The 27,148-nt window shown below is 35.1% G+C and overlaps 1 protein-coding gene across 1 annotated transcript in view; it reads left to right on the forward strand.

Annotated features, from left to right (window-relative positions):
* The first annotated feature begins 1,081 nt into the window (after window positions 1–1,081).
* The window catches only part of map4k6 (mitogen-activated protein kinase kinase kinase kinase 6), a 29,619-nt gene continuing 3,552 nt past the window's right edge, over window positions 1,082–27,148 (forward strand). The window contains 25 exon segments of the mRNA XM_051092704.1: window positions 1,082–1,342; window positions 3,301–3,358; window positions 5,525–5,615; window positions 5,696–5,760; window positions 6,054–6,109; window positions 9,631–9,678; window positions 9,851–9,893; window positions 10,011–10,083; window positions 11,320–11,451; window positions 11,806–11,868; window positions 11,975–12,056; window positions 12,797–12,907; window positions 15,053–15,128; window positions 18,280–18,338; window positions 18,587–18,633; window positions 20,052–20,090; window positions 20,587–20,620; window positions 20,700–21,012; window positions 21,630–21,694; window positions 21,696–21,749; window positions 23,262–23,300; window positions 23,391–23,475; window positions 24,827–24,906; window positions 25,169–25,229; window positions 25,330–25,453. Of these exon segments, the coding sequence (XP_050948661.1) occupies window positions 1,250–1,342; window positions 3,301–3,358; window positions 5,525–5,615; window positions 5,696–5,760; window positions 6,054–6,109; window positions 9,631–9,678; window positions 9,851–9,893; window positions 10,011–10,083; window positions 11,320–11,451; window positions 11,806–11,868; window positions 11,975–12,056; window positions 12,797–12,907; window positions 15,053–15,128; window positions 18,280–18,338; window positions 18,587–18,633; window positions 20,052–20,090; window positions 20,587–20,620; window positions 20,700–21,012; window positions 21,630–21,694; window positions 21,696–21,749; window positions 23,262–23,300; window positions 23,391–23,475; window positions 24,827–24,906; window positions 25,169–25,229; window positions 25,330–25,453 (1,991 nt within the window). The 5' untranslated portion in view covers window positions 1,082–1,249.

The following is a 27,148-nucleotide window of genomic DNA, read 5'->3' on the forward strand; positions in this document are numbered from 1 at the left end:
CATAAGGGTCAATTTTTCCAAATTGAGATTTATACATTATCTGAAAGCTGAATAAATATTCTTTCCACTGATGTATGGTTTGTTAGGACAGGACAATATTTGGTCAAGATACAACTATTTGTAATCTAGAATCTGAGGGTGCCAAAAAATCAAAATACTGAGAAAATCCCCTTTAAAGTTGTCCAAATACAATTCTTAACAATGCATATTATTAATCAATTCAAAAATTAAGTTTTTATATATTTACAGTAGGAATTTTACAAAATATCTTTTCATGGAACATGATCTTCACTTAATATCCTAATGATTTTTTGGCATAAAACAAAAATCAATAATTTTGACCCATACAGTGTATTTTTGAATATTGCTACAAATATACCCCCGCGACTTAAGACTGGTTTTGTGGTCCAGGGTCACACATAGAAAAAAATTATTTAAAGTTCTCAAGTCCACACAAATTTGTTCTGACGCCGAAAAACCTGTAGATGGCGCTCGCAGACTAAACACTGTTTCAAATAAGACATTGTTTAAATCAAAGTATTCGTATTTTTTTATTTCTGATGAATAATATTATTCAGTATCTCCTGTAACTTATTACTGGTGTGATATATCACCTTTATTTTGTTGTCCATGATGTTTTAGGATACTTACAAGACTTGCTGATGAAGCAAATTTAAGATTCGTTTTTTCCTCATTCAAAATATTGTCAAAATATTTTAGTCTAATAAAAATAAAAAGGCAGTAAGTTTAAGCACACTAATATAACTGATTACAGCCAAATAAGAAACTAAAAATACAATATATAATGTGTCTAAACTTAATTTAAACGCTTTAAGCTAAAATGCCTGACAACGCAACATACAGGACGCGTTATTGCATGCGTTCCGTCTGCGCTATTTTATAATTATCGCTCTATATGTATACATAAAACATATCTGAGCGTTCCGTCGCGTTTAACTGTGTTTTTTCTTCCAGGCGTTACTTTGCTATAGACGTCCTGCGAAGTTCAAAACAGCCGAAGAACGCGTTCTGCGCCACCCTGTTGCCCTCTTGCGAACGCGTCTTGTGTGAACGCCCCCTGTGTTCTGCGCACAGACAGAGAGATGCGTTTGTGTCATCGCTGCCATGTTCACTCTAGCAGTGCACTTGTTACGCGGATGTTGAGGAAGTGGTGGTTAGTGGCACTTGGATGAGTATCATCCGCTCTTGATTCAGTACCGTGAGAAAAAGAATCAAATGCCGCGCTGCTATGGACGCGATCGGAGTATCGCACACGGATCCGCTCGATGACTACGAGCTGATACACCGCATAGGCAGCGGGACGTATGGGGATGTCTTCAAGGTAGGGAAACGAGAGAAAATATTTTCGAAAAACAATTTCCGTGAACACATAGTGCATATAAAGCGCCCTGGCTCTTGTGTTTGTAAAAAATATAATGTGCACATACAAAAACAAAAGTTTCCATTCCTAAAACCACAGTTACTTAAGAAGCTCTTTTTTAATGTTTCTGATAATGTCTGTTTTCATTCATTCATTCATTTGTTTATCTATGGCTGTGTTTTTTTAGTTACCAGTTTTAGTTCTAGCTTTGCATCTGGCTAAACTATGTTAACCATGGTAAAAGTGATGAGCTGTTGCTGCAAGCTCTGTGTTTTGGGACTTAGTAGCTGGTTTGTTGTTGGTCCAAAATGAGCTATCAGCAAATTTACATCTTGTTCCACAACACTTTCTGTCAGTTGTTATAGTTACTGCATCTTATCTTGTATCCTGACTGTGCTTTAGACTTGATTATTGTAACATATTATGCATTTGCATTACCATGTTTAAAGGAATTAGTATAAACGACCGACATGAGTGATGTGTGTACTGTCTGACCATGTTACTCTACTATGACTTCAGTTTTCACACCCCATTGACTTTGATGTTCAGTAACACCCATGTGGCTCTAGCATGTCTAAACCCATGCGTTTGTGCATGCATGTGCCTTCACTGTAGATTGCTTCCTCATAACAGAGAAATCAAGATACTAAACTTGAATTTTCTTTGCAAATGGAATTTGTTCCTTTCTATGAACTGAACTAGTCATGGTGGCATGCCGTGCAAAAGAAATAACAGGGCGTGAAAAACACCTTTTTGCATTTGAGGAAGCAAATAATAAAAAGATTTGCAAACTCGGTGCACATTTTGTCAAACCGAATGTTTGTGTAGAGTTTCCAACAGTGACCTTGTGCTCTAATTGGGTGGATTGTCCATTTATATCACCCTGCCTGAACAAACATGAATCATGGCCTTGATAACGGAGAAAGACACATTACAGGATGTGATTTGGTTCAGCAGGAAAGAAAACAGGAAATGAGCACTGCTACTTTTTTTTCATCTCTACTTCACCTTTCCAGTGTCTGCCGATCCACTATTGGCTGCTGGTTACTATGGTTACAGGCTGACAGCTTCATTTTTGTGTTTTGCGTAGACCACACTGGCACATAATGTGCCGCACAGATCACGTGATTGTTTTCGGTGAAGGCAGGCTGTTTGACTTGCTGTTGTCACCCGTTTTAAGGGAAACCCTTGCGGTGTGAATGAGACAATCATATTTCTTTCACTGTTAAAATAGGCCTTCAAAAGGTGTAAGTGAAACCAGGTCAGACTTGAAAGAGGTAGCGTGTATTTGTGCATTGGATTTTTGTGATCTAGGACTGCCGCAAAAACAATGTAGAAACTTGGAACTTGAAAGTGACGTGACACAATGAATGTTGTGGTGGCTTGATACAAGCGATCTTTCAAAAGAAGTAGGAGGAAATTTGTCATTGACTGACTGATGCAAAGGTCTGATGTCAACATGTATTGCTTCTTTGTACACTGCAAAAAAATGATTTTCTTACTTAGATTTTTTTGCCTTGTTTCCAGCCAAAATATCTTAAAATTCTTAAATTAAGAAGGATTTTCTGGACAAGTTAAAATGATCTTGTTTTCAGAAAAAAGACGTCAAAATTAAGTGAGTTTTCTGCCAGTGGGGTAAGCAAATTAATCTTATTTCAAGCAGAAAACTGGATTATTTTTCTTACCCTATTGGCAGATTATTTAGCTTATTTCAAGCAAAAACTTACTTAATTTTTTCTGAAAATAAGACAATAATTTTTACTTGTCTATAAAATCTTTCTTAATTTAAGAGTTTTTACATATTTTGGCTGGAAACAAGACAAAAAATCTAAGTAAGAAAAGCAATTTTTGCAGTGTAGAAGCAGAATGCCATTTAATTGATCTGCATAAACCACCAACTTGTTTCTCTGTCTTTATAGGCCCGTAGCATTAAGTCCTCAGTCATCGCAGCTATTAAAGTGGTCAAACTGGACCCTGGTAAGGCCATAAACCATTTTTAATCAAATTTTCTCATTTGCATTTTACTGATGTGATAATGCACACCATGTATTGACCTTTTCCATACCTTGTGGGTAGTGTTATGTTAAGAGGCTTAAGTTATGTCGTATAAGTAAAATTCAATTTTAATTTTATGAGATGTAAACAAAGTTAATGAAATTAAATATGCTCTATGCAATATTTAGTCAAAATCCTTCTTTATCTTGCAACATTTGCCATGTTATATGGACTTTTTTCCTGATGTACACTTCTGCTCATAGGTTTAGGGACAGTATTTTTTAGTATTTTAGTAGGCAGAACAACTGTTTTCAACATTTATAGATTTTCTTAAGCAGCAAATCAGCATATTATAATGATAGCTGAAGAAACATGTGACACTTAAGACTGGAGTAATGATTCTGAAAATTCAGCTTTGCATCTCATGAATAAATTACATTTTAAAATATATTCAAATAAAAAAAAGGTTGTTTTAAATTGTAATAATATTTCAGAATATTACAGTATTGCAGGCTTGATGAGCACAAGAAATGTCTTTTAAAAAACATAAAAATATGCCTAAAAGGTGCCTAGTAAGAATACATGTTTTCTTTCCCATCACTTTAAAAAAAGTACATACGTAAGTCATTTATACATTGATTCAGGTCATTGTTGCATCAATAGTAATTAAAGAAATCAAAGTACCTAGTGAATGTGTTTTAGAAGAATATAAACCTTTTTAAAGGACTAGTTTACTCCTGAATTAATTCATTTCTGATAATTTACTCACCCACATGTCATCCAAGATGTTTGCGTCTTTCTTTCTTCAGTCGAAAAGAAATTACGATTTTTGAGGAAAACATTCCAGGATTTTTCTCCATATAGTGGACTTCAATGGTGGCCAGTGGGTTGAAGGTCCAAATTACAGTTTCAATGCAGCTACAAAGGACTCTATACAACCCCAGTCGAGGAAGAAGGGTCTTATCTAGTGAAACGATCTGCTATTTTCCAAAAAAAATAAATGTATATACTTTTTAACCACAAATGCTCATCTTGTACTGGCTATGTGATGCACGTCTACGTCTTCACGCATTGCGTAATCACTTTGGAAAGGTCATGCGTGGTTAGTTCTTTGTCTGTGTACTCCGGCTCAAAATTGTCCTACGTTGTTGTTTTACCAGTTGACTTTCTTTGTATGTTCGCTTTGTAAACGCTGGTACTTCCACCGACATTACAGGTGACCTTTTCAACGTGAATACATAATGCATAAAGTTGTGAACGCAAAGCTACTGCAAGACGAGCATTTGTGGTTAAAAAGTATATAAATTTATGTTTTTTATAAAATGACTGATCGTTTCGCTAGGCACGACCTTTATTCGTCGGCTGGCAATTTGGTAATTTAGTCCTTCAATCCGTTGGCCACCATTGAAGTCCACTATATGGAGAAAAATCCTGAAATCTTCAAAAGCCTTTTCGACTGAAGAAAGAAAGACATAAACATCTTGGATGACACAGGGGTGAGTAAATTAGCAGGAAATTGTATTTCTGGAGTTAGCTTAACATTAACCTTAATGTCATCATTTGTAATCACTATTAAATACTTTTCTTTTCTTTTCAGTTGACTGCGAAAAACAGTTTGAATAGCAGTCAATTCTGATTTGCAATCACTGCAGTTTTTATTCACACAACTGTATAATTTAAGTTTCATTAAAGAAGAATGGCAGATAAAAGTGTATTGCAGTGTTTTATTTTAATAAAATAAAAACAAAATCTCCATTTACTTATAAGGTGTTCTGTAGTGATTGTGATAGTGACCCACAAAAATTAAAGGGGCAGCGGTGCTTAACAAGAGGTCAGCACTTCAGAAGTTGTCAACCCTTCAGATCTCTGTTAATTAGCATTTACTAATTATTATTTCACATATTTGTGAACACATATTTCAATTTCAAAACTGAAAATTATTAATAAAGGCCTGTAGTTGCAACTATTATATATTTTGAATTTTAAGATACCCAGAATATCTTTTTTTATGCTGTAAATTCCATTTGATGCTGAACGATTCACTGTAAATCTTGCTGTTATGTTGAGGCAGCATGTTGAACACATGATGTGTCCGCAAAGCAGAATCCAACAACATTAAAGACGAGAGCCTGTTTCTTTTTCTGCCAGGTGATGACATTTCAAGCATTCAACATGAGATAACCATGATGAAGGATTGCACTCACAAAAACATTGTAGCCTATTTCGGCAGCTACCTCAGGTGAGTCGCTCAAGAAACTAATCCTGCAGTTTGCAGAATATTGAAGTAAAACTAACAACAAACTTCTTCATATTGCACAGAAATAACAAGTTATGGATCTGCATGGAATTCTGTGGAGGAGGATCATTGCAGGATATTTACCATGGTACAACTGACATATATCTAATGCAATAATTAATGTTATGTTGATGCATCTAATTTCAAATACTGCACATAGATGTTGCTGAAAATAGAGAGTTGATTAATATATCAGTTTTTTTTAAATAATTTTTTTGTGATGTTTAATGATTTCAAAAGCAAGCCTTCTAATATGTTGTTTCTGTATGAAGCATGATGTAGTTTGCAGTGATTTCTGTTGTTATTTATATGCATAATAGTAGGATTAAATAGTAGGATTAATGATTTATGAGTCTAAATGAGGTCATTGTGTTTCTGCAGTCACTGGTCCTCTGAAAGAGAGACAGATAGCTTATATGAGCAGAGAGACACTTCAGGTGAGAATACTTTCACATCTTACATAACATTTTTATCACTTAAGTTTCATGAGGCAATATGAAGGGATTAGTAATGACTTTTTTTAAATTATCCTAGACATTTTTTGTTCACTCAAAGATGAGATCTGTCATATTTCCTCATGCTGTTCCAAACCTGTATGAATTTCATTCTTTTGCTGAACACAAAAGAAGATATTTTGAAGAACAGGGATAACCAAATAGTTGCTGGACCCCAGTGAATTCCGAAGTATGGAAAAAAATACAATGAAATGTCAGTGGGGATCGGAAACTGTTTGGTTACCAACATTCAGTTATGGGTGAACTGTCCCATTAAGCCATATCATGCTATGTTTAACCCTTTATAAAGGGATGGTTTATCCAAAAGAGAAAATTGACTTTCTTTCTGTCATAAAAAAATATCTTAGTGTTTTTTGTCCATAGTCAATGTCAATGGACTTCAACGTTGTTTGGTGCCTATTGTTCTTTAAAGGGAGCTAAAAGTGGCACAAGCCCTAAAATGTGGTGCCAAAGGTGTGTGCTATAACAATATAGTGCTAGAATTTTGTAGCGAGTTGTTTATCAACAGACAATTAATCATAAACTAAACAATGCTTCCTTCATTAAATATTCATGTACAGTCACAAAAACTTCCACATGCTGTGTTTAGGTTCTGCACCTGTGGGAAGCAGTTAAAGATGTCAAATAATGAAGGCAATTGCATCAGTTATAGCAATGATGATTTGATTTGCGTTGAGACATTTCTAAAACGGGTACATGCTCATTGCATACATGCTATTCTGTTCCAGCCAGTGTTATTAACTTAAGTACATAGGCATATATTTTAGTAAATCTTCAATATGGCTAAAATATAAAGGGGTCATGACATAGATTCTGTTATTATTTTAACATATTCCTCGAGGTTTACATATAATGTTAATAAAGTTTTTTTTGTACAAAAAGAAAAACAAACGTGGAAAAATCATTTTCAACCCTCATTCTGACCCTCTGTCTTAAACGAGCTGTTTTAAGGGGAGTGTCCTTTAAAGGGGTCATCGGATGCAAACTTCACTTTTACATGTTGTTTGAACATTAATGTGTGTTGGCAGTGTATGTACAAATCTAATAATGATAAAAATCCATGCAGTGTTTTTTAATTAATCTTTAAAAATAATATCCCCTTTTTCAAATCGAGCCATTCTCAGATGCTTGTCGATGTGGCGTCTCCCGACAGAGGCCGCTCCCACAATAGTTGATTGACATGAGCGTCTTACCTCAGATCAGCTGTAACAGTCCGACCTCCATTGTTTCGATGCCAGAGCGGAGGGATGTTAAGTTAGACAAGAATATCTCAGATTGAGTGACTGAGGTGTTGTGTTGCTGGATGTAATAATGAACATAGTGGTCATCATTTACTCCCGACATCTGAGCCGCTGAAGATGCAGTGGATTATGTTTGTTTGTGAAGGGAATGCGCCTCCCGATCTACATAAATGCGTCTATGTTCACGCAAATCATTTGTGATCCAGCTTCACCTACAGCAGAAGCGAGTATAAGGTTTTTTTTATGAATCTCTGCAATCACCTGGCTAAACGCGCTAAATGCAGCTAAAGTAAATGCAGCTAATGCAGCTAAAGTAAATGCAGCTAATGCAGCTAAAGTAAACAGGCTCGTCACTCCACGGAGAGAAGAGAGGGGCGGGGCAAGCAGAGCTCATTTGCATTTAAAGGGACAATCCCTCAGATGATTTTTGCAGAGCTCGGTTTGACAAGGTTAAAAGGGTGTTATTTTACACTACCATTTGGGATTTTTTAACCAAAGTATATTACAGACTTTTCAGTAAGACCCTAAAGAGTCATATCAACTTATGGGAAATGGGCATCTGATGACCCCTTTAAGGCTTGTTAGTAATCGACCACTGTTATGATTGGCTAACGTCATAGGAAACAGTATTAATGCCCCGCCCGTTCGCTATTGTATGTGAGTATTTTGACAACATGATCAAAATAAAATGGTAGTTTCCAGACAAAGCATTATGAAATAATTTACTTACAGTTTGTGATGCAGCTGCAGTCAGATGTAGTACCACTATATCTTTCAACATATGTTTCTTTGTGAGCTCTTTGTGACACCTCGTTTCCAAAACAGCATGCTCCAAAATCCAAACAATCCTCTGACACGATCCGGGATGCCATTAAAAATAAACTATCCACTTGTTCCTTATGCTGGGATCCTTCTGATATCTGTACTAAGACGTGAACGAGCTGATTAACCCAAACGCGTCAAAGAAAACATTCTTTCGCTCCATTTGTCCAATTGACGACAGACTCAATCAGTCCATCTGTGTCAGAAAGCTAACGTGCATCTGTATACTGTATCTAGTGTAGACAAGATAGTCATTTCTATTTGCTTTTAACACGACACTCTCACTCCGTTAAGTGACTGAATGATGGTGGGCGGGGCCTATGGTGTCGATGTGTTGCTCTGGAGGCAGTGATTATGCAAACGACTGTGCCCGGATGACGTCACCTTGGCATCTCGAATCCAAACGAGCCATATTTGGAGCTTGATTAAATAAAAGCTTTGTTTAAAATGAGGAAGAGGTTTTAAGCTATGAAACTTGCAGGATGTTTTAATGGTGCGAAGACCTCTTATATGCCAAAAGATCAAGGCAAATTTGATTTCTCATGTAATGACCCCTATAAAACATGAAAGTATAATAATTTAAGAAAAACTGTTAGATGTTATGTTAGAAAATCTCAAAAAGCCATTGTTTACAAAATTTGTTACCCTGCAGCCTTAAAATTTTAAGTTCAGTCAACTCAAATAAGTTTAGTCTAGTTAAGTTGTACTAAGTAAAAACTTTTTGATTTCATAAACTTAAAAGCTGGGCTTGTTACCCAGCTGCCTTAAAATTTTAAGTTGAATGAACTCAAATATCTAAGTTGCCGGTTAGTACAACTTAACATTTCATGTTGACTAAACTTTTTTGAGTTGACTGAACTTAAAATTTTAAGGTAGCAGTGTAAAATGTTAAGGTAGCAGTGTAACTGCTTTTAAAAATTTTAAAAGCAGTGTAATAAAAAAATTATATCAGCCATTTATTGGTTATTTGTTTCAGATAAAATATAAAAGTTATAGCCATGTAAAAATGACAAGGATGAGGTTCTGTTCATTAAAGGTTGATTGGACAGAGGCAGATCGAATTGCAAGCTTGAGGCTTTTAGTAAGAAGCAGTCAGGGTTTAAGTGGACTAAATGATGGTGAGGTCTGTCATGCATCACCAGAGAGAAGTTTGATTACAATTACAAGGTCATTTCATGCCACATTCAGTGAATCCCTGTGCAATATAATTGTGTTAACTAATGTACAGTTTGAAATTTCAATACATTTCAACTCAGGATTAATTATTAATCAGGGTTATAGTTTAGTAAAAAGGTTAAAAATGACATTAGGTTAACAATTTCATGTGTAAAGCCTATTTATTCTGTATTTTTTTCTAAATTGTTTTCTGTTTGTTTACAGGGACTAAATCATCTCCATCAAGCAGGAAAAATGCATAGAGACATAAAAGTAATTTTACAAGCCATTGTTATTTAAAAGCCTATAATCATGTTACCATGCAGTGTGCTTGATATACATTGGTCAAGTTCATCTGTATATGAGTTAGTTTCTTTATAGCACAATAGTGCATGTGAAATGATAGCGTGGATGTGCTTATTGTGTCATTCTTGGTTGCCCACAGGGTGCTAACATCCTTTTGACAGAGCGAGGAGATGTCAAACTAGGTCAGTCTGGGTTTACCACCATCTCAGACCCTCACATGTAAACACACATATGCATGTATTAATTAATACACCATAAATCTCTTAAATATGGGCTTTTGTCTCCCCTCTGTCTGGCAGCGGATTTTGGAGTGGCAGCTGAGATCAACGCATCTGTTGCTAAGAGAAAGTCCTTTATCGGGACGCCATACTGGTGAGTGACCAAGATTTTTTTTTTTTTAACAGTACCATTAAAAACATTAGGGTCAGTAAGACTGCATTTATTGCTTTAAATATATAGTAGAAACAGTAATATTATAAAAACAATGATTTAAAGTAACTTTTTCTACTTCAATTTATTTCAAAATGTAATTTATTACTATTACTGTGATACAAAGCTGTATTTTCAGCATCATTATTCCAGTCTTCACTGTCGAGTGAACATACAGAAATTATCGTAATATGCTGATTTATTGTTAAAGAAACATTTCTGATTATTATCACAGTTGAAAATGGTTGTGCTGCTTAATATGTTTGTGGAAGCAGTGATACATTATTTTCAGGATTCTTATTTAACATTACAAATGTCTTTACTGTTACATTGAATCAATTATCTTTTCTGAATAAAAATATTAATTTCTTAAAAAAAAAAAAACACTCCAAACTGGAATGTTAGTGTATATATAGAGTCACTGATTATGCAGATTATATATATATAAATACAATAATCTGCATAATTAGTGGCTCTATATATACTAACATTCCAATTTATAATATATAATATTATTTAAAAAATACAAACAAAACTAAAATAGAGACAGTGTGCTGTATGCACTTTTCAAATTATATTGTACATTGTTGTCAAATTAAATCTAATTCAGAGAACAAAATCCTGTTTTCACATTTTCAAGAAATAAATAAATTTTTTCATATGATGATCACGTAATTAAAAATTAGCATCTGGTATTGCTTTGTTATTTGCTTCTTTTATTTGTGACCCTGGACCAAAAAAACAGTCTTAAGTCACTGGGGTATATTTGTAGCAATAGCCAAAAATACATTGTATGGGTCAAAATTATAAATGTTTCTTTTATGCCAAAAATCAATAGGAAATTAAGTAAAGATCATGTTCCATGAAGGTATTTTGCAGATTTCCTACTGTAAATATATCAAAACTTAATTTTTGATTAGTAATATGCATTGCCAAGAACTTAATTTGGAAAACTTTAAAGGTGATTTTCTCAATATTTTGATTTTTTTGCACCCTCAAATATACTGAAATAGTTGTATCTCGGCCAAATATTGTTCTATCATAACAAACCATACATCGATGGAAAGCTTATTTATTCAGCTTTCAGATGATGTATAAAGCTCAATTTCGAAAAATTGACACTTATGACTGGTTTTGTAGTCCTGGGTCACATATTTTACTGTGATGATTGTGTCTCAGGATGGCCCCAGAGGTTGCAGCAGTGGAAAGGAAAGGGGGTTATAACCAGCTGTGTGACATCTGGGCAGTGGGTATCACAGCTATTGAACTAGCAGAGCTGCAGCCGCCTATGTTTGACCTACACCCTATGAGGTTTGAACACATATACACATATGTAGACTGTTGCAAAAGACCCTTTGACAGTAGTCACATTACAAAAATACATTCCCCATTGTTAAACCTGCTGTAAGCGTTATAAATTGTGCATTTGTGCTATCTGTATCTCAGTTTACACAGTCTGAGCTCAAACCTTGACCCCTTGGCAAAAATTGCTTACGCCACAATTTATAATGCTGCAAAGAGTGATCTAAGCTTGTCTAGCAGAAAACTCAAACAAAAATATGCGACGTTTCATAGACGTTGTCCTTTAGGTTGAAAGGTCGAAATGAGATTTGCTGGTAGGGTTGGCGGCAGAGAACAAAACAGTTTTTGTTGTTTTGCCCTCAGAGCTTTAATGCTGATGTCCAAGAGCAGTTTTCAGCCTCCTAAACTCAAAGACAAGAACAAATGGTAATTTGCATGAAATGCAACTGTTGATTTTTTTTTTTTTTTCTCATCTTTGCATAAATAAAAAAGTATTCAGTTTGCAAGTTCAATAAAAGCAAGTTCATGTCAGGTCCACAGAATTTCACAACTTCATCAAAATGGCGCTCACAAAGAATCCTCGGAAAAGGCCGACAGCAGAAAAACTCCTACAGGTGCATGTTAACCACATCTGTGTTGAATGTTATTTTAATTATGTGATATCCATGTGGTTTGTCTTTAAAGGAGAAGTCCACTTCCAGGACAAAAATTGACAGATAATGTACTCACCCCCTTGTCATCCAATATGTTCATGTCTTTTTTTCCTTCAGCCATAAAGAAATTATGTTTTTTGAGGAAAATATTTCAGGATTTTTCTCCATATAATGGACTGCTATCGTGCCCCAATTTTGAACTTCCAAAATGCAGTTTAAATGCGGCTTCAAACGATCCCAAATCCCAGCAGAGGAAGAAGGGTCTTATCTAGCATAACGATCGGTTATTTTCATTAAAATAATACAATTTATATACTTTTTAATCTCAAACGCTCGTCTTGTCTTACTCTGCCTGAACTGTTTTTTTCCAGTTCATGACAGTTAGGGTATGTCGAAAAATTCCCATCTCATGTTCACCCTCAACTTTAAAATCGTCCTATATTGCTGTTTATCCGCATTTGGGATCATTTGAAGCCACATTCAAACTGCATTTTGGAAGTTCAAAATCGGGGCACCATAGCAGTCCATTATATGGAGAAAAATCCTGAAATGTTTAACTTAAAAAAGTCTTGGATGACAAGGGGGTGAGTACATTATCTGTAAATTTTTGTTCTGGAAGTGGAGTTCTCCTTTAATGTACTGTAGAGCCTCTCGATGCTGTTCTTATTACTGGAATAACATTCTTTTCTCTGCCTTTTCAGCATCCTTTTGTCACACAGCTCCTCACACGTAACCTTGCCATAGAGCTGCTGGACATGGTCAATAACCCTGATCTGCAACAGACACTCACTATGGATGAGAGTGACCTTGAGGTAAACGGAGGGCAAGGAAGATATTTTGCTTTAAAACGGGGGAAAATATTTAGTTTCAGAACACTTTAGATTAAAGCTGAAGTGTGTAATGTTTTCAGTGTTAAAATACTTTCTCCCATTTTACTTCAGTGTGAGAACTAGGCTTTTTACACTTTGTAAAAAGTGTAAAAACTGTGGCTCTGTGGTGCTTCAACATCAACTTATTTAGAAAATCTGTTAGAAACCGGGTCAGTGACATAATGAGCATTTTAGGGTTTATACAATACAATTTAAGTCCTTGAAAACAGCCATATTTATGATAAGGTACTTGAAAAGTACTTAAAATTTTAAAAGGCAGCATATATGAAATTAGTGTTAACAATGCAGCACGTCTGATATAAATACAAAGCCATTTCACCCGGCTTTTGGGAACGCACAAGATCTCATGATATTAAACGTGACAATGATACTCTTTGAGGTGAAAAGCAGTTTCGCGATATCAGTATAAAGTTAAGTTTATGGTAAAAACCTTTGATAGTGCTTGCATTATATTGTTCGGTCTTTTATTGCATATGATGTATGTTTGGGTTTCCAATCCCGCACATTTGGGAATGCATATAAAAGCTGACACGCTTTGTGTCATTTAAAGGCATGGAGCACGTCTCCATCTCAGCAGCTTACTTGATTACCAAAATAATTGTTAGTTACGGCACTAGATTAATTACAACATTTTCAAAATACAATTGCATAGTTTTGCTTTTTGTGATTAAAAGACAAATATTTTGTCATTGGAAATTTCTTAAAAATAGTATTGAAATATTGTCTCGTTCTAGTGAACCAAGTATTTCTATTTTGTCTTATCTCCTGAGCTAAGTGTATTTTCACTTCCCTAGTGTCTACAATCATGATATAGCTCATAATTTTCCAAGTGTATGATACAGCTTTCATTCTTCAGGTCAGTCATATGTTCATGGAAAAAAAAAATCAGTTTGAATAAGAAAAGCAGTAACTTTGCCATAGTGTCTGTTCAAATGTTGAAGTTTCCACAGTCATTGCATTTAAGTAGTTTTTTTATTAGAATTTGAAAGATAATAATGATATTGTTTCATGAGTGAGATCTCTGATTTTAGTCCTTGAAAACTAAAGTAGTACTTGAAAAGTCCTTGAAAGTCCTGGAATTTCCTTTCGCAGCATCTGTATGAACCCTGGATCTATTCATTTATTCAAACATAATTTATTTTTAAATTAAATAATAATAATAATTTTGGAACCATTTTGGAGGTCATCAAGTCAGGAATGTCAGGATGAAAACAAACTTTAAATCAAAATAAAAAAGGATACATTTCTTGAGGAAAAAAAATGGAAAAATGAAACCGTTTTGTTAAAATAATATAATTTTGAAAAGATGGTTGTACTGTGGTGTAACCCCCAAAATATTGCAATGATGTTGAAATAATCAAAAAATAATATTTTTAAAATTATTCTTATTAATAAAATTATTTAAAAATGTGGAATTTGCTTTTTAAAAAGTGCTTTTTAGCTTTAAAAAATATGCTTATGCATTTTGAAAATAATGACTGAGGTCTGAACACATTTTTAAATTTTACAAAATTAAGTTTTAATTCTTTATTTTATTATTTTTATTTGTTTATATTGTCTTTTTTTAAAACCATATAAAAACTATATGAAATCAACGTAAATGCAAAAAATACGTTTCTTAAAACTCATTTGTCATTGACCCAGGAATTATTATTTTTGCTGCTCTATTTGTACCTTAAATGGTACAAAAAAATACACTCTTCACTTTTAATACTCAAGCAATCAAACACCAAAATGGTACATAGACAGTACCATGGCTTTAAGTTGACATGGGACATTTTAACATTACTTATCTGAACTGTGGTTGTTTACTGTAAGACAGAGGTCTTCAACCCTGCTCCTGGTGACCCACTGTCCTGCAGAGTTTATTTCCAGTCTGCTTCAGCACACCAGCATGTGTATTTCCAAGTGATGCTGAAGAGCTGAATACACTGGTTCAGTTGTGTTTGATCAGGGTTGAACTCTGCCGGACAGTGGTTCCCCAGGAGCAGGGTTGAAGAGCTTTGCTGTGAGATCTTTATGTGACTTTAGAGTTTATGTTTATGTTGTGTGTCTATGTGTTTACAGACGTGCAGTGTCCTACCTGATAAGATTCATTCTCTAGCCAAACTTCCCATCCACAGAACTCGATCTGAAGAGCAATGTGAGTCAAGTTAATACTCTAATACCCAATACCTTTGTGATCTTAGCAGTATGTTATTGCATCTAAATGACAGATTAGAGGAATTAGATTTAATTGTGACCCTGGACCACAAAACCAGTCTTAAATAGCATGGGCATATTTGTAGCAATAGCCAAAAATACACTGTATGGGTCAAAATGATCAATTTTTCTTTTATGCCAAAAATCATTAGGATATTAAGTAAAGATCATGTTCCATGCAGATACTTTGTAAATTTACCAACGTAAATATATAAACACTTTTGATTAGTAATATGCATTGCTAAGATCAATTTTCTCAATATTTTGAATTTTTTTTTGCACCCTCAGATTCCAGATTTTCATATAGTTGCATCTCAACCAAATATTGTCCTATCCTAACAAACCATACATACAGCTTTCAGATAATGTATAAATCTCAATTTGAAAAAAATGAACCATATGACTGGTTTTGTGGTCCAGGGTCACAATTTTGTTAAGAGACACCACATAAACACTTTTCTGAGAACCTGAAAAGGGGGCCTTTACTTCAGTTCTCTAGCTGATTTATTGTTTTCAACATATTTCAGTTAATAATAGGGGTGTGACGATACATGTATTCGTACCGAACCGTCACGGTACAAGCATCTCGGTTCGGTGCATGAGGCCTTACAACGAATACAGGCAGTTCACCCTCAATCCAAAAGGGGGCGCCAGCAGTAATGCAATGCTCTTTGATAACCGCCAGCCGAAGAACAGCAAATATCAGGATTTAGAGAAGGGTATAACTATGGCCTCCAAATGGGGGCGGGAACTCCAAAATGGGGTGGGAGCTCCAAAATAGGGCATGGCTTCCTCCCATTGACAGACAGGCACATTTTTCCCCCAATCCACTTCAGTGCAAACTCCGCCCCACAGCTGATTCTAAAGGCTTTATTGGTTGTGTCAATCACAGTGTTGATTTGCTACACTATGCTACAAACAATGCTAACCCCTAAACCTACCCCACACCTGACCCTAACCTTAACCAGTGAAATTGGTGGGAGTGGCGCCGAATAGCATGGTTAATACAATTATGCATATAAGATCGCCGGGCCAATCCTTAACTCCCCAACCAGACCTCACCGGACAATGGGAACTTTTTAGTTACACTCAGTGTCACTACACCCTCCTACCCTGTTTGTTTCTTAAAACAAAAGCGATAGACTAAAACCTTTCCCCTGCGCTGCGCTGGGACGGCTCGCGGGGGGATTCCCATTTACATCATTAAGCAGAGGTTCTAACTCCAGTCCGAACACCACTGGCCACGAGCTTTGGGCTCTGCTCTCACTGAGCATATTTATTTATGTAGCATATTTAGCTTTATCTTAAAACAAATAAAAACAATGTTTAATTTATAAAGTTTTATTTTGAAACGTAAGTCAGTAACAATTGGCTGAAGCCAGAGCCAGTGGTGAAAGTCTTTGCGCGACAAAACCCCGCCCCATTTTGGAGGTTCTGCCCACTTTTGGAGTTCCTGCTCCCATTTGGAGATCTCCGGTCTGCAGTTATACATACTTGAGGATTTGCAAACAAAGCCCACTAGACAGTGACCAATGACCATATGCTGATTCTGATCGCGTCTCTCACTGACAGCTTTGTGCTCTTGTATCCTACCTTTCTCATTCGGCACAAATCCAAATATTCCATAATATTTCCATTTTTGCAATGCATCCAAATGCTAAACTATTATTTATCATGTAAGTTATAGACTTCAGTCGCGTTCCAGCGGTGACACAGTGAGGTCGGCGCGCTGATGTTTGGTTCACTGTGTGTGTTTTATTTTGATAAAGTACCAACTGTGCTGTCAAGCTATCAATGCTAGAAGCCTGGAACTGATATGTTTTGTGTTTCCTCATACCAGCAAAATCAGCTTAAACATAAAACAAATAGAATGTCGCTTTCTGCTATTTGAGTTTCCTTTCTGTCACAAAACTGAACTGAAACTCAGCAAATACAGGCTACGTTCATGTCGCACAGTTTTTTCCCTTGTCTATCAGTTAACTAAATGAAATATATTTCAAGTATTTATTCCTTGTATGTATATATGTACTGCAGATCTTATAGCCTATATGTGACATTAAGTTTATATAATATTTAGTATTTTCACATGTAGGTGGAAAAGAATTGTAATTTGTACTACTGTCTGTTTAAAATAACTGAAAAGAAACCTAGCATAGTAGATTTGTTTTTTTTTCTGTTGTACCCAAATCGTATCGAACCGTGACCCTCGAACCAATCTGTGTACCGTTACACCCCTAGTTAATAATCAAGCATTTGATTAAATAATAAATAATTTTAGATTTGTACCTAAGGTCTACTTATAGTGTCAGACAATGTCTAAAAATATAATTTAGTTTTTTAATGAGCTTATTCTTTATCAAATATAAAACAGATTCTGTTGTAAACAAGCTTTACATAAGACAATATTGTCGGTATTCAGCTCAAGTCAGTTCAGTGTTGATTCAGTTCAGTTCAATAACAGTGAAACAAATTCGATTTAGTTATAAAGCAGCTCTACTGTCATCGTCCAGCTCAATTCAGTTGAAGTATTGTTCTCATTAGATAGTCTCAGTGCAGTGAACAGTTTATATTAAAATACTATTTTTCTTTAAATGACCCCTTGAAAGTTACATATGCAGCTGACATTTGCATTGACTCATCATATCCTCTCCAGCAGTGTAATGACAGAAGTCTAGAGTAATATAACAGTTATGACCTCACCTCACGAGTAGTAAGCGCCAAATCAGGAGTGATTACGAATGTGACATTAGTCAGTGAGCGCCATTGTTGTGGTTTGGTAGATTACAGCAAGCCACGGCCACCAGCCAAGGTTAGCTGGACAACAGCCGCTATTGTAATTGAGAAGCCACTCTAGAGCTATGAAAGGACGTATTGTGTGTTTCTGTGTGTCTTTAGGTTCATGTCTGTTTGCATGAATGCATGAGTGTGCATTCAAATCTGCATGTCAGAATGTCACGCAGACAATGCTATAAAAAGTGGCACGATATACTCCTACTACACCATTGTATGTGAAAGGGGAAGCATGCTGCAGTTGAATACAGGGATTCTGTTTGGTTCAAGAGCTTGTGATCATCGCTTTTTCTGTTTTTCAGTTGATCACGTGAAGTTTGGACCACCCATGAGAAAGGAGACGGATCCCAGTCCGGATCTGGTAAGAATAAACATTTGAATGAAACAGAAATCACTTTGTCTGTCATTTTCTCACCCTCATGTAATTTCAAAACCTGTGTGAATATGTAAAACACAAAAGGAGAAGTTTAAAATAATGTACTAATCACTAATTTCCATACATCACACAAAACACAAAAGCACTACATGTGAAAACATTTGTTCCACTGAGGAAAGAAATGACAAGACAACACTTATGGAATTACATATTGATTTACTGTTTTTCATTAGGGGGCGTATGATGACTGGAGCGCTATCAGTGCGGACAAGGACTCACCGTGGGTTATATTTCACTCTTGCTTGTCTAAAATAATAGTGACAGTGGTAAATGTTAAGTCTGATGTGCCAGTGCATGTAGGTCATTCAAAAATATTGATTTACAAACACATACAGTATATTACGTACACAAAAACTTTTATTTTGGTTGTAATTAATCGCAATTAAAGGAGGAGTCCACTTCCAGAATAAAAATGTTCAGATAATGTACTCACCCCCTTGTCATCCAAGATGTACTTTAATGTACGTAAAGAAATTATGTTTTTTGAGGAAAACATTTCAGGATTTTCTCCATAAAATGGACTGCTATGATGCCCCATTTTAGCCTTATAAAGATGAGTCTGTCATCTTATATTACTCTAGACTTCTGTCATTACACTGCTGGAGAGGATATGATGAGTCAATGCAAATTTCAGATGCATAAGTAACTTTCAAGGGGTCATTTAAAGAAAAATAATATTTTAATATAAATTGTTCACTGAACTGAGACTATCTAATGAGAACAATACTTCAACTAAATTGAGCTGAATGATGACAGTAGAGCTGCTTTATAACTAAATCGAATTTGTTTCACTGTTACAATCCCAAATGTGGTTGTAAACGATCCCAGCCAAGGAAGAAGGGTCTTATTTAGCGAAACGATTGGTTATTTTCATTAAAAAAATACAATTTAAATACTTTTTTATCTCAAATGCTTGTCTTGCTGTGCCTGAACTCTGTGTATTCTGGCTCAAGACAGTTAGGTTATGATGAAAAACTCGATAAAAGTATTAATCGTATTTTCTCCCTCAACTTCAAAAATCATTTCAAAATCATCCTACATCGCTGCAGAAGTACTGGCACAGTCTATGCAAAGTGAACATGCAAAGAAGATCAAACACCCTTAACAAGGTAAAACAGTGATATAAGACAATTTTGAAGTTGAGGGAGAACATGAGACATACTCTAACGGTCATGAACCGGAAAAAAAACAGCAACAGAACAAGACAAGACAAGCGTTTGACATTAAAAAGTATTATTATTGTATTATTTTAATGAAAATAACTGATCGTTTCGCTAGATAAGACACTTCTTCCTTGGCTGGGATTGTTTTTACAACCGCATTTGGGATCGTTTGAAGCTGCATTTAAACTGCATTTTGGAAGTTCAAAATCGGGGCACCATATCAGTCCATTATATGAAGAAAAATGCTGAAATGTTTTCCTCAAAAAAAACATTTCTTATCGACTGGACATGAACATCTTGGATGACAAGGCAGTGAGTAAATTATCTGTATATTTTTGTTCTGGAAGTGGACTTCTTTAATTGTTGCCCAGCACTAGTTTAATTCAATACATGTTTTGTTAAATTAAGCTGTTAAGAAGCCCTGATAAACAGGAGTTTTAAGGGTTACATCACTTTTTTACTATTTATTTTGCAGGAGTTTGTTAGAGTGTGTGGAAGAGGCCTTGATGGAAAGGTAATCTAGCTTTTTTTTTTTTTTTTAATGAAACATTTGGAAAATAATTATATGATATACTTACAGTAAATTAAAAATATTAAATATTTTTATGTAAAAAGCCTATTGTTTTGAATTTTCCCCCTTTGGTCTCCCAAATATCTGTTCTGGTTGCCACCTTGTTTATACCTTACTTATTAGAGAAATTTCCCCTAATGACATTTTAAGAATTTTTATATATTTTGGAATAGAAAAATGAAGACAAAGATGCTAATTGCATATTATCTAATGCGTAATTAGCTAATTTTATTTTTTTATTTAGTAGTATCAAAGTTTCTATCAGCTTTAATTTTGGAGCAAAATGTTAGCTAGTATTGCAATCAGTTTTAAAAAGAAAATATTCTCTTTGTTGTCCCCGCAAAGTTTACAGTGGATCTACACCCCTACCACCACCCTGAGAAGGTTAACGTACAACTAAAATTATTAAATGACTAACAGTTTGCTTCCTCTTTTACAGGAGTTTGACTATAAAAAGAGGTGCTTCAGCTGAGGTAGGGGAACAATGAAATAAAAGTTTAAAAATTCAAATGTCTTCTAGAATTAAATAATTTATGTGTGTTTAATCCACAGCACTCACCGGACGAGGAAGAGGATAAATATGGGACGGTGAAGAGAGTGGTCTCTACTCCCCAATCAAAAGCAGTCACCAATCAAGAGAGGAAAGCTCCCACTCCTTGTCCCCTCTCCTCGCCTCTTATTGGCTCCACGCCTCTGAAGGGCCCCGCCCCTGACACTAACTCCACCCTACACGGTGAATCTGCTTTGTTGATTGGTTCAACACTGTCCGACCTGTCGCTCCTCACAAACTCCTCCCTCTTCACAGACTCGTCCTTTCTCAGTCATTCCACCAGTCTAGGTTCCCTTTGCTCAACACCAACTGAAGGTAAGATTATGTTAGTTCATGAGTATGTACTAATGGCCATGCTTTTAAATCAAAATAACTGTTTTAGGAAACAGTTCTTATTATTATGTTCAGTGAACATTAAGACAAGTATCACTAAGACTACACTTCTTCACGTAACTATTCTATAACTATAGAGCACAACACATATTCTACAGTATTCTATATGGTTTGTGCTTTTATCCTGTTAAAGATATACTCCGCTCAAGAATTAAAATTCTCTGATCATATACTTTTTTTTTTTCAAAACAACACCAACCAAACTCTCATTCCAAGTTGAACTCAAAAAATGATGAGAGAATTTTCATTTTTGAGTGGAATATGCCACCTTTGTGCTTTAATATAACCAGACAGAAAAACACTTTAAAGCTCTTTAGAACTTTAGAAGACACTTTAGAACACCTCAGCAACCATGTAGCAACACTCAGAACTTGTTAGCAACTGCATGGCACTTTTATGGTTTGAACCTAAAGACACTTGGTTTTCATCCCAGATGTCCTGTCAGGCCACACCACCCAGTGAGGTTAATATAGAATTAGTCGAACAGCAATAAAACTAGCCTAAAATCCAAACACTGATGCAGCTGCTGTGTTGAACAGGTATGATAGCAGAGAGCTCTGTCGCTTCAGACCCAGGAGGAACCAGGAGTAATTTCCCCCCCACATGACCCTCCTCTCTCTCCAGAATGGAGCACTCTCAGGAGGAAACCAGATGACTCAGTGAGTACATTACACAGGTCAAACCATATTTGACTTTTGACCTTGGTGAGAACCTGTTTGAGGGTCTAAACCAGAGATGTCCAAACAAAGATGATCAATGATTTAAAAAGCAGTTTTGGCAAATGCACATAATTTACCATAGAAGTATGATTTTTTTTTTTACATTTTACAGCTGTTATAGTGGCAGCTGTGGTCCGATCTCCCTAAAACTTTGCATGCTTGTATAGAATCACCTTTTGCATGTGCTCACCAGGTTTCATGAAGTTTTGAGTTTTCTTTTAGGTTTTATAGGATTTTGGGTTTATTTGGACAGGCCTCTTTTGTAAACAATCCAGTTATAGCTTCTGAAAGGTTAAATTTCAACATTTTATGATATTTATTGACCTAGAGAGTCCAGAGAATTGCACTGCAGTGTAAAAAGTAGGTTATTTACTTTTTCTCAATCCTTTAACAAACGGTTTGATTGACAGCAGTCAGAGGCAAAAGTTGAGGCAAAGTTGTTCGGAATGAGGAGGTCTATCATATGATACGAATATCGTGCATATGTGTGAAATGCGATATCTTCCTCCAGTGGCTGATTTCTTTCAAATTTCTCACAGACCTTTAGGGGCTTGAGACAAACTGGCCCACCGAGTTTTGTTCCAATTCAGCTTGTCTAATAGGTGCTAAAATTTCACCGGCCTAGATCGGCCATGTTTTTTGAGATACGCAGATGTCCTCATAGCCACTTGTGGCACATCGGACCGAGACCGTGCGTCACGATTTTCATGTCGATAGGACAAATGGGTGCATAGTTATGGCCGTTTTCATTTTTTTCCCCTCTTACAGCGCCATCAAGTGTCCAAGCTCCTTGACTTTTTTCATGTGACCTCAGATTCAGCACTTACATACGCGTTGTGAGTGAGTTTCATTCTGTTCAAAAGTTATAGCCGTTGTAGTAAAAGAGGCCCTTCCCCTTTCGAACGTTTTGGTGTCCCTTTGCGATGGAGGGGTCAAGGGGTCAACTTTTTTTTTCAGAATAATTGATATTCACTCTTCAGAGAATTTTCCTGCTCTGGTTTGGTTCCGATAGGGCAAAAAACCTAGGACTAGTTCACAAAATTAGGTTTTCAAAAAATACCTGAAAATTTTGATAATTTTGAAAATTGGAAAATTTTGATATTTATGCCCCAAACGTATGTACACAACCTTTTTATCTTCCATTTTGCTCAATCTATAGTCGATCTGCTAATATCCGTCCTGTGCACTCAAATTGTGCACTCTCTTCTCTCTGTCATTACAAGACATGCCCTTTATTGCTGATTGGCTACAAGTGTGTTTTGGGACCCCCTCCGACACTGGTCAAAAGCATTTTTCAAAAATTGCTTAGTGCATCTTTAATACATTATATTATAATGTAGTTGGATATAATGCAGTATTTATTTTTGATTCTTGGCCCTTCATATTAAAAAGCTGAATAATGACAACCTTTAATTGTTTACTCACACTTCATTCTGTTTTCATTGATTCCAGAAAGTTGTCCATGGACTGCCACCTACACCACAAGTACATGTAAGTACAGAGAATTACATGATTCTAATTTTATTCCATGTCCTAATTTCATGCTTATTGTTCTTTAATGAGTCATACAATGTCTTTCAGATGGGGGCCTGCTTCTCTAAAGTATTCAACGGCTGTCCGTTAAAGACTCACTGTGCTGTTACATGGGTTTTACCAAAGACCAGAGGTAAAGTTTGCAGCGTTTTAGCTAAAAGAATTGTGATCATTAGAGACAGTCGTATTCTGCTTGCTGCCGTCGAACAGCTATATAAACTTGCATGTGGTTTTGTGGTTAAAGCGAAGCACAAGGGCGGCACCAGGACAAAATAGCTGGTATGTTAAAATAGGTTTGTGCATTAGTGTAAATATAGCCTATTAGACTTGCCACTGTCTGTTTTATCATCAGTAATAAACATACAGCAGAAAAAAGAACAACCACTCACTGCGCTTCTCTAGAAACTTTGACTTATTTAAAGCACCTTCAGATACTGAAAGCTCTTTCTGAGTCTTCCTTATAGTGTTTCTTTGTTCCCTGGTATTACTTTATAATTGCGTGCATTTTCTGAAACTGTAATTAGTTTGATTTACTATAGTTGATAATTCTTTAGATACAGTTGTTTTGATTTATTATTAATTTGCAGTTGTTTAAAAGAAAGGACTTATAATTCTGTAAGTAATTTGTTATAAAAATGTATATTTAAAGTCAATAAAGAAGAATAATAATTGAGAAAAATAATATAGATCAAGAATTGTTTTAGAATCAGATCATGATTTCTAGAATCATAATCGTATGGAATCATTTAGCCATGTACTTAAAGCGCATCAAATATTGTAACAGGAAGCAAGAACCAGTGAAATTCATTCTCGCATGTCAAGCCCACACTTTTTGAGCTTCCCGTTACCATATTTGATGTGATGTGCGCACTGATAAATGTTTATATGTCAATAAAAGCCTACATCGAATCTGTTAATCATATTAAGTGATCGCATCATTTCACAAGACTTGGATTAAACCGCTCTGCTAAAATGGTTTGCTTTTACAAAGTCTGTATGAACATTTTGAAGCATGAAAGTTTTGGTGGAACTTCAGTGGAGGAACAGAAATCTCTCAGGTTTCATTTTGGATGAACTAACCTGTCATCAGTTGACAACTACTTCAGCCACTTCATCTTCCCCATCCATCTGGAAAAATAATGAAAAAAATCATATGTATAAACTCATTTCTGTTCATTTTATTTGTTATTTTTAGATTTAAATGAGTCATTATCTCTTTAAATGTTTTTTTTCTTGTCTGTATTTTCTTTACAATCTCACATGCATACAGTTGTAGCAGATTTGATTTTGGATCTCATTAAAAATGAGACGAAAAATATTGACAAATGAATGGGTTGATTAACAAAGAATCTTTTGAAGTTTTTAAGAGAAATTCAAACGTTTAGCATGATCACAGTTGCTGAACACAGTGAAGACATGACGTAAAACATACTTGCAACAGCGACTTTGGATATAATAACTGACATGTTAATATCTACCCATAGATCAATATCTTATTCTGGGTGCTGAGGAGGGCATCTACACTCTCAACCTCAATGAGCTACATGAAGACACCATGGAAAAGGTAGCTATGTTGTCTTTTCTCTATTTACCTGTGGACTCTTTAATGAAAGAAAAAAAAAAATAAAGAAAAAAGTACAAAATATGAAATATAGTCACACTGTTAAATAAAAAGGCACCATTACAAAGTAAACACATGTAAAGTTATATAAAGTTACATTAGAAGATATACATTCTCATTGTTAGATATAAGGCCACATTTACCTTTCTGTTTTTTTATTCTGTGGAAACTGGCTTTAATGTGTAAGATTTTCTTTCTTTTTCAGTTGCTTCCTCAGAGATGCAGTTGGTTGTACGTGATGAACAATGTCCTCATGTCCGTCTCAGGCATGTGCAATGTTATTAATATGACTGTATTTAATGTACCACAAAGATCTGATGTCTTGATTAACACCCTGTCTGGTATCCTGCTGTACTCTGTTTACAGGAAAGTCATCACAGTTGACGTCTCATAGTCTGCCAGCACTATTTGAGTACCGCAGGAATATGCAGCGTAGACAGGGGCATCTAGCAATTAATGCACACCGCTTGAGCACAAAAATAAATGCAAGGTTTGTAGAATTAAACACAGTTTATCTGTGAATGCTTAAGATTACATGATGGTCATTCATGAGGTTAAATGAGCTATTATTCTTGGTCAAGACAGACACACTGGGTTGAATTTAAAATCCACAAAGAACACAATTTTGATCATTTAAACTTCAGTTGTTCTGATCTTACAATAATGCAGACTCTAACACTGTTTATGAACAAACTACTGTAAAGTAATTTAACAATCACAATTTTACACATTTCTACAACCAAAAATTAATGTTTTATATTATTTTCAGTGCTGTGCAACAATTAATATATATATATATATATATATACACACACACACATACAGTATATATTTTAAAAATATTTACATGTATTTACATGTGTATATTTTTATTGATATAATTAATACATATATAAATATATTTAATATATAAACAACATTTTTCTTAAATATGTGTGTGCGTGTGTGTGTGTGTGTTTATATATACAAAATAAATATTCACAGTAAACAAAAACTATGTTTAATCACTGGATGTGATTAATTGTGATTAATTGTTGCACAGAGCTAATTATTTTTAGTCAAAAAAGTGCAGTGGCTGAGATTTTGCTGTGTCTCTACTTTGGAGATCTGACATCTGTTCAGGTTTATTTGCAATATTCATTACAATTACATTTTTAAGGTGATGAGTAATCTATTTAGTAACTACCGTTTAAAAGTTTGGGGTCAGTACGTTTTTTTTTTGTGGAAAGAATGAATACTCTGATTCAGCAAGGATGCAGTAAACTGACTAAAAGTGACAGTAAAACCATTTTTAATGTTAAATGTTAACTGTTTCTCTTTTAAATAAATGTTCTTTTGAACTTTTTATTAATCAAAGAATCCTACATAAATGATAGCACAAAAAATGTTTCTTGAGCAACAAATCAGCATATTAGAATGATTCCTGAAGGATCCTGTGATTTGAGGACTAAAGTAATGATGCTGAAAATACAGCTTTGGATTACAGAAATAAATTACATTTTAAAATGTATTCAAATAGATTTTCTTTTTAATTATATTTCAAGATATTTATTTTTACTTTAAAGGAGAAGTCCACTTCCAAAACAATTTGACAGATAATGTACTCACCCCTTGTCATCCAAGATGTTCATTTCTTTCTTTCTTTAGTCGTAAAGAAATTGTGTTTTTTTCAGGATTTTTCTCCATATAATGGACTGATATGGTGCCCCGAGTTTGAACTTCCAAAATGCAGTTTAAATGCGGCTTCAAACGATCCCAAATGCAGTTGTAAACAATCCCAGCCGAGGAAGAAGGGTCTTATCTAGTGAAACAATCAGTTATTTTCATAGTTTATATACTTTTTAAATGTCAAACGCTCGTCTTGTCTCACTCTGCCTGAACTGGTTTTTTCCGGTTCATGACAGTTAGGGTATGTTGAAAAACTCCCATCTCATGTTCTCCCTCAACTTCAAAATCATCCTATATCACTGTTTTACCTTTTTTTTAAGGGTGTTGTATGTTCAGTTTGCAAAAACTTTTTTTTTTTCGACATACCCTAACTGTCTTGAGTCAGAATAGACAGAGTTCAGGCAGAACAAGACAAGACGAGCGTTTGAGATTAAAAGGTATTTAAATTGTGTTTTTTTTTAATGAAAATAACTGATCATTTGGCTAGATAAGACCCTTCTTCCTCAGCTGGGATCAT

This window comes from Labeo rohita, chromosome 21 (genome assembly GCF_022985175.1).
Source record: "Labeo rohita strain BAU-BD-2019 chromosome 21, IGBB_LRoh.1.0, whole genome shotgun sequence".
NCBI classification, from domain to species: Eukaryota; Metazoa; Chordata; class Actinopteri; order Cypriniformes; family Cyprinidae; genus Labeo; species Labeo rohita.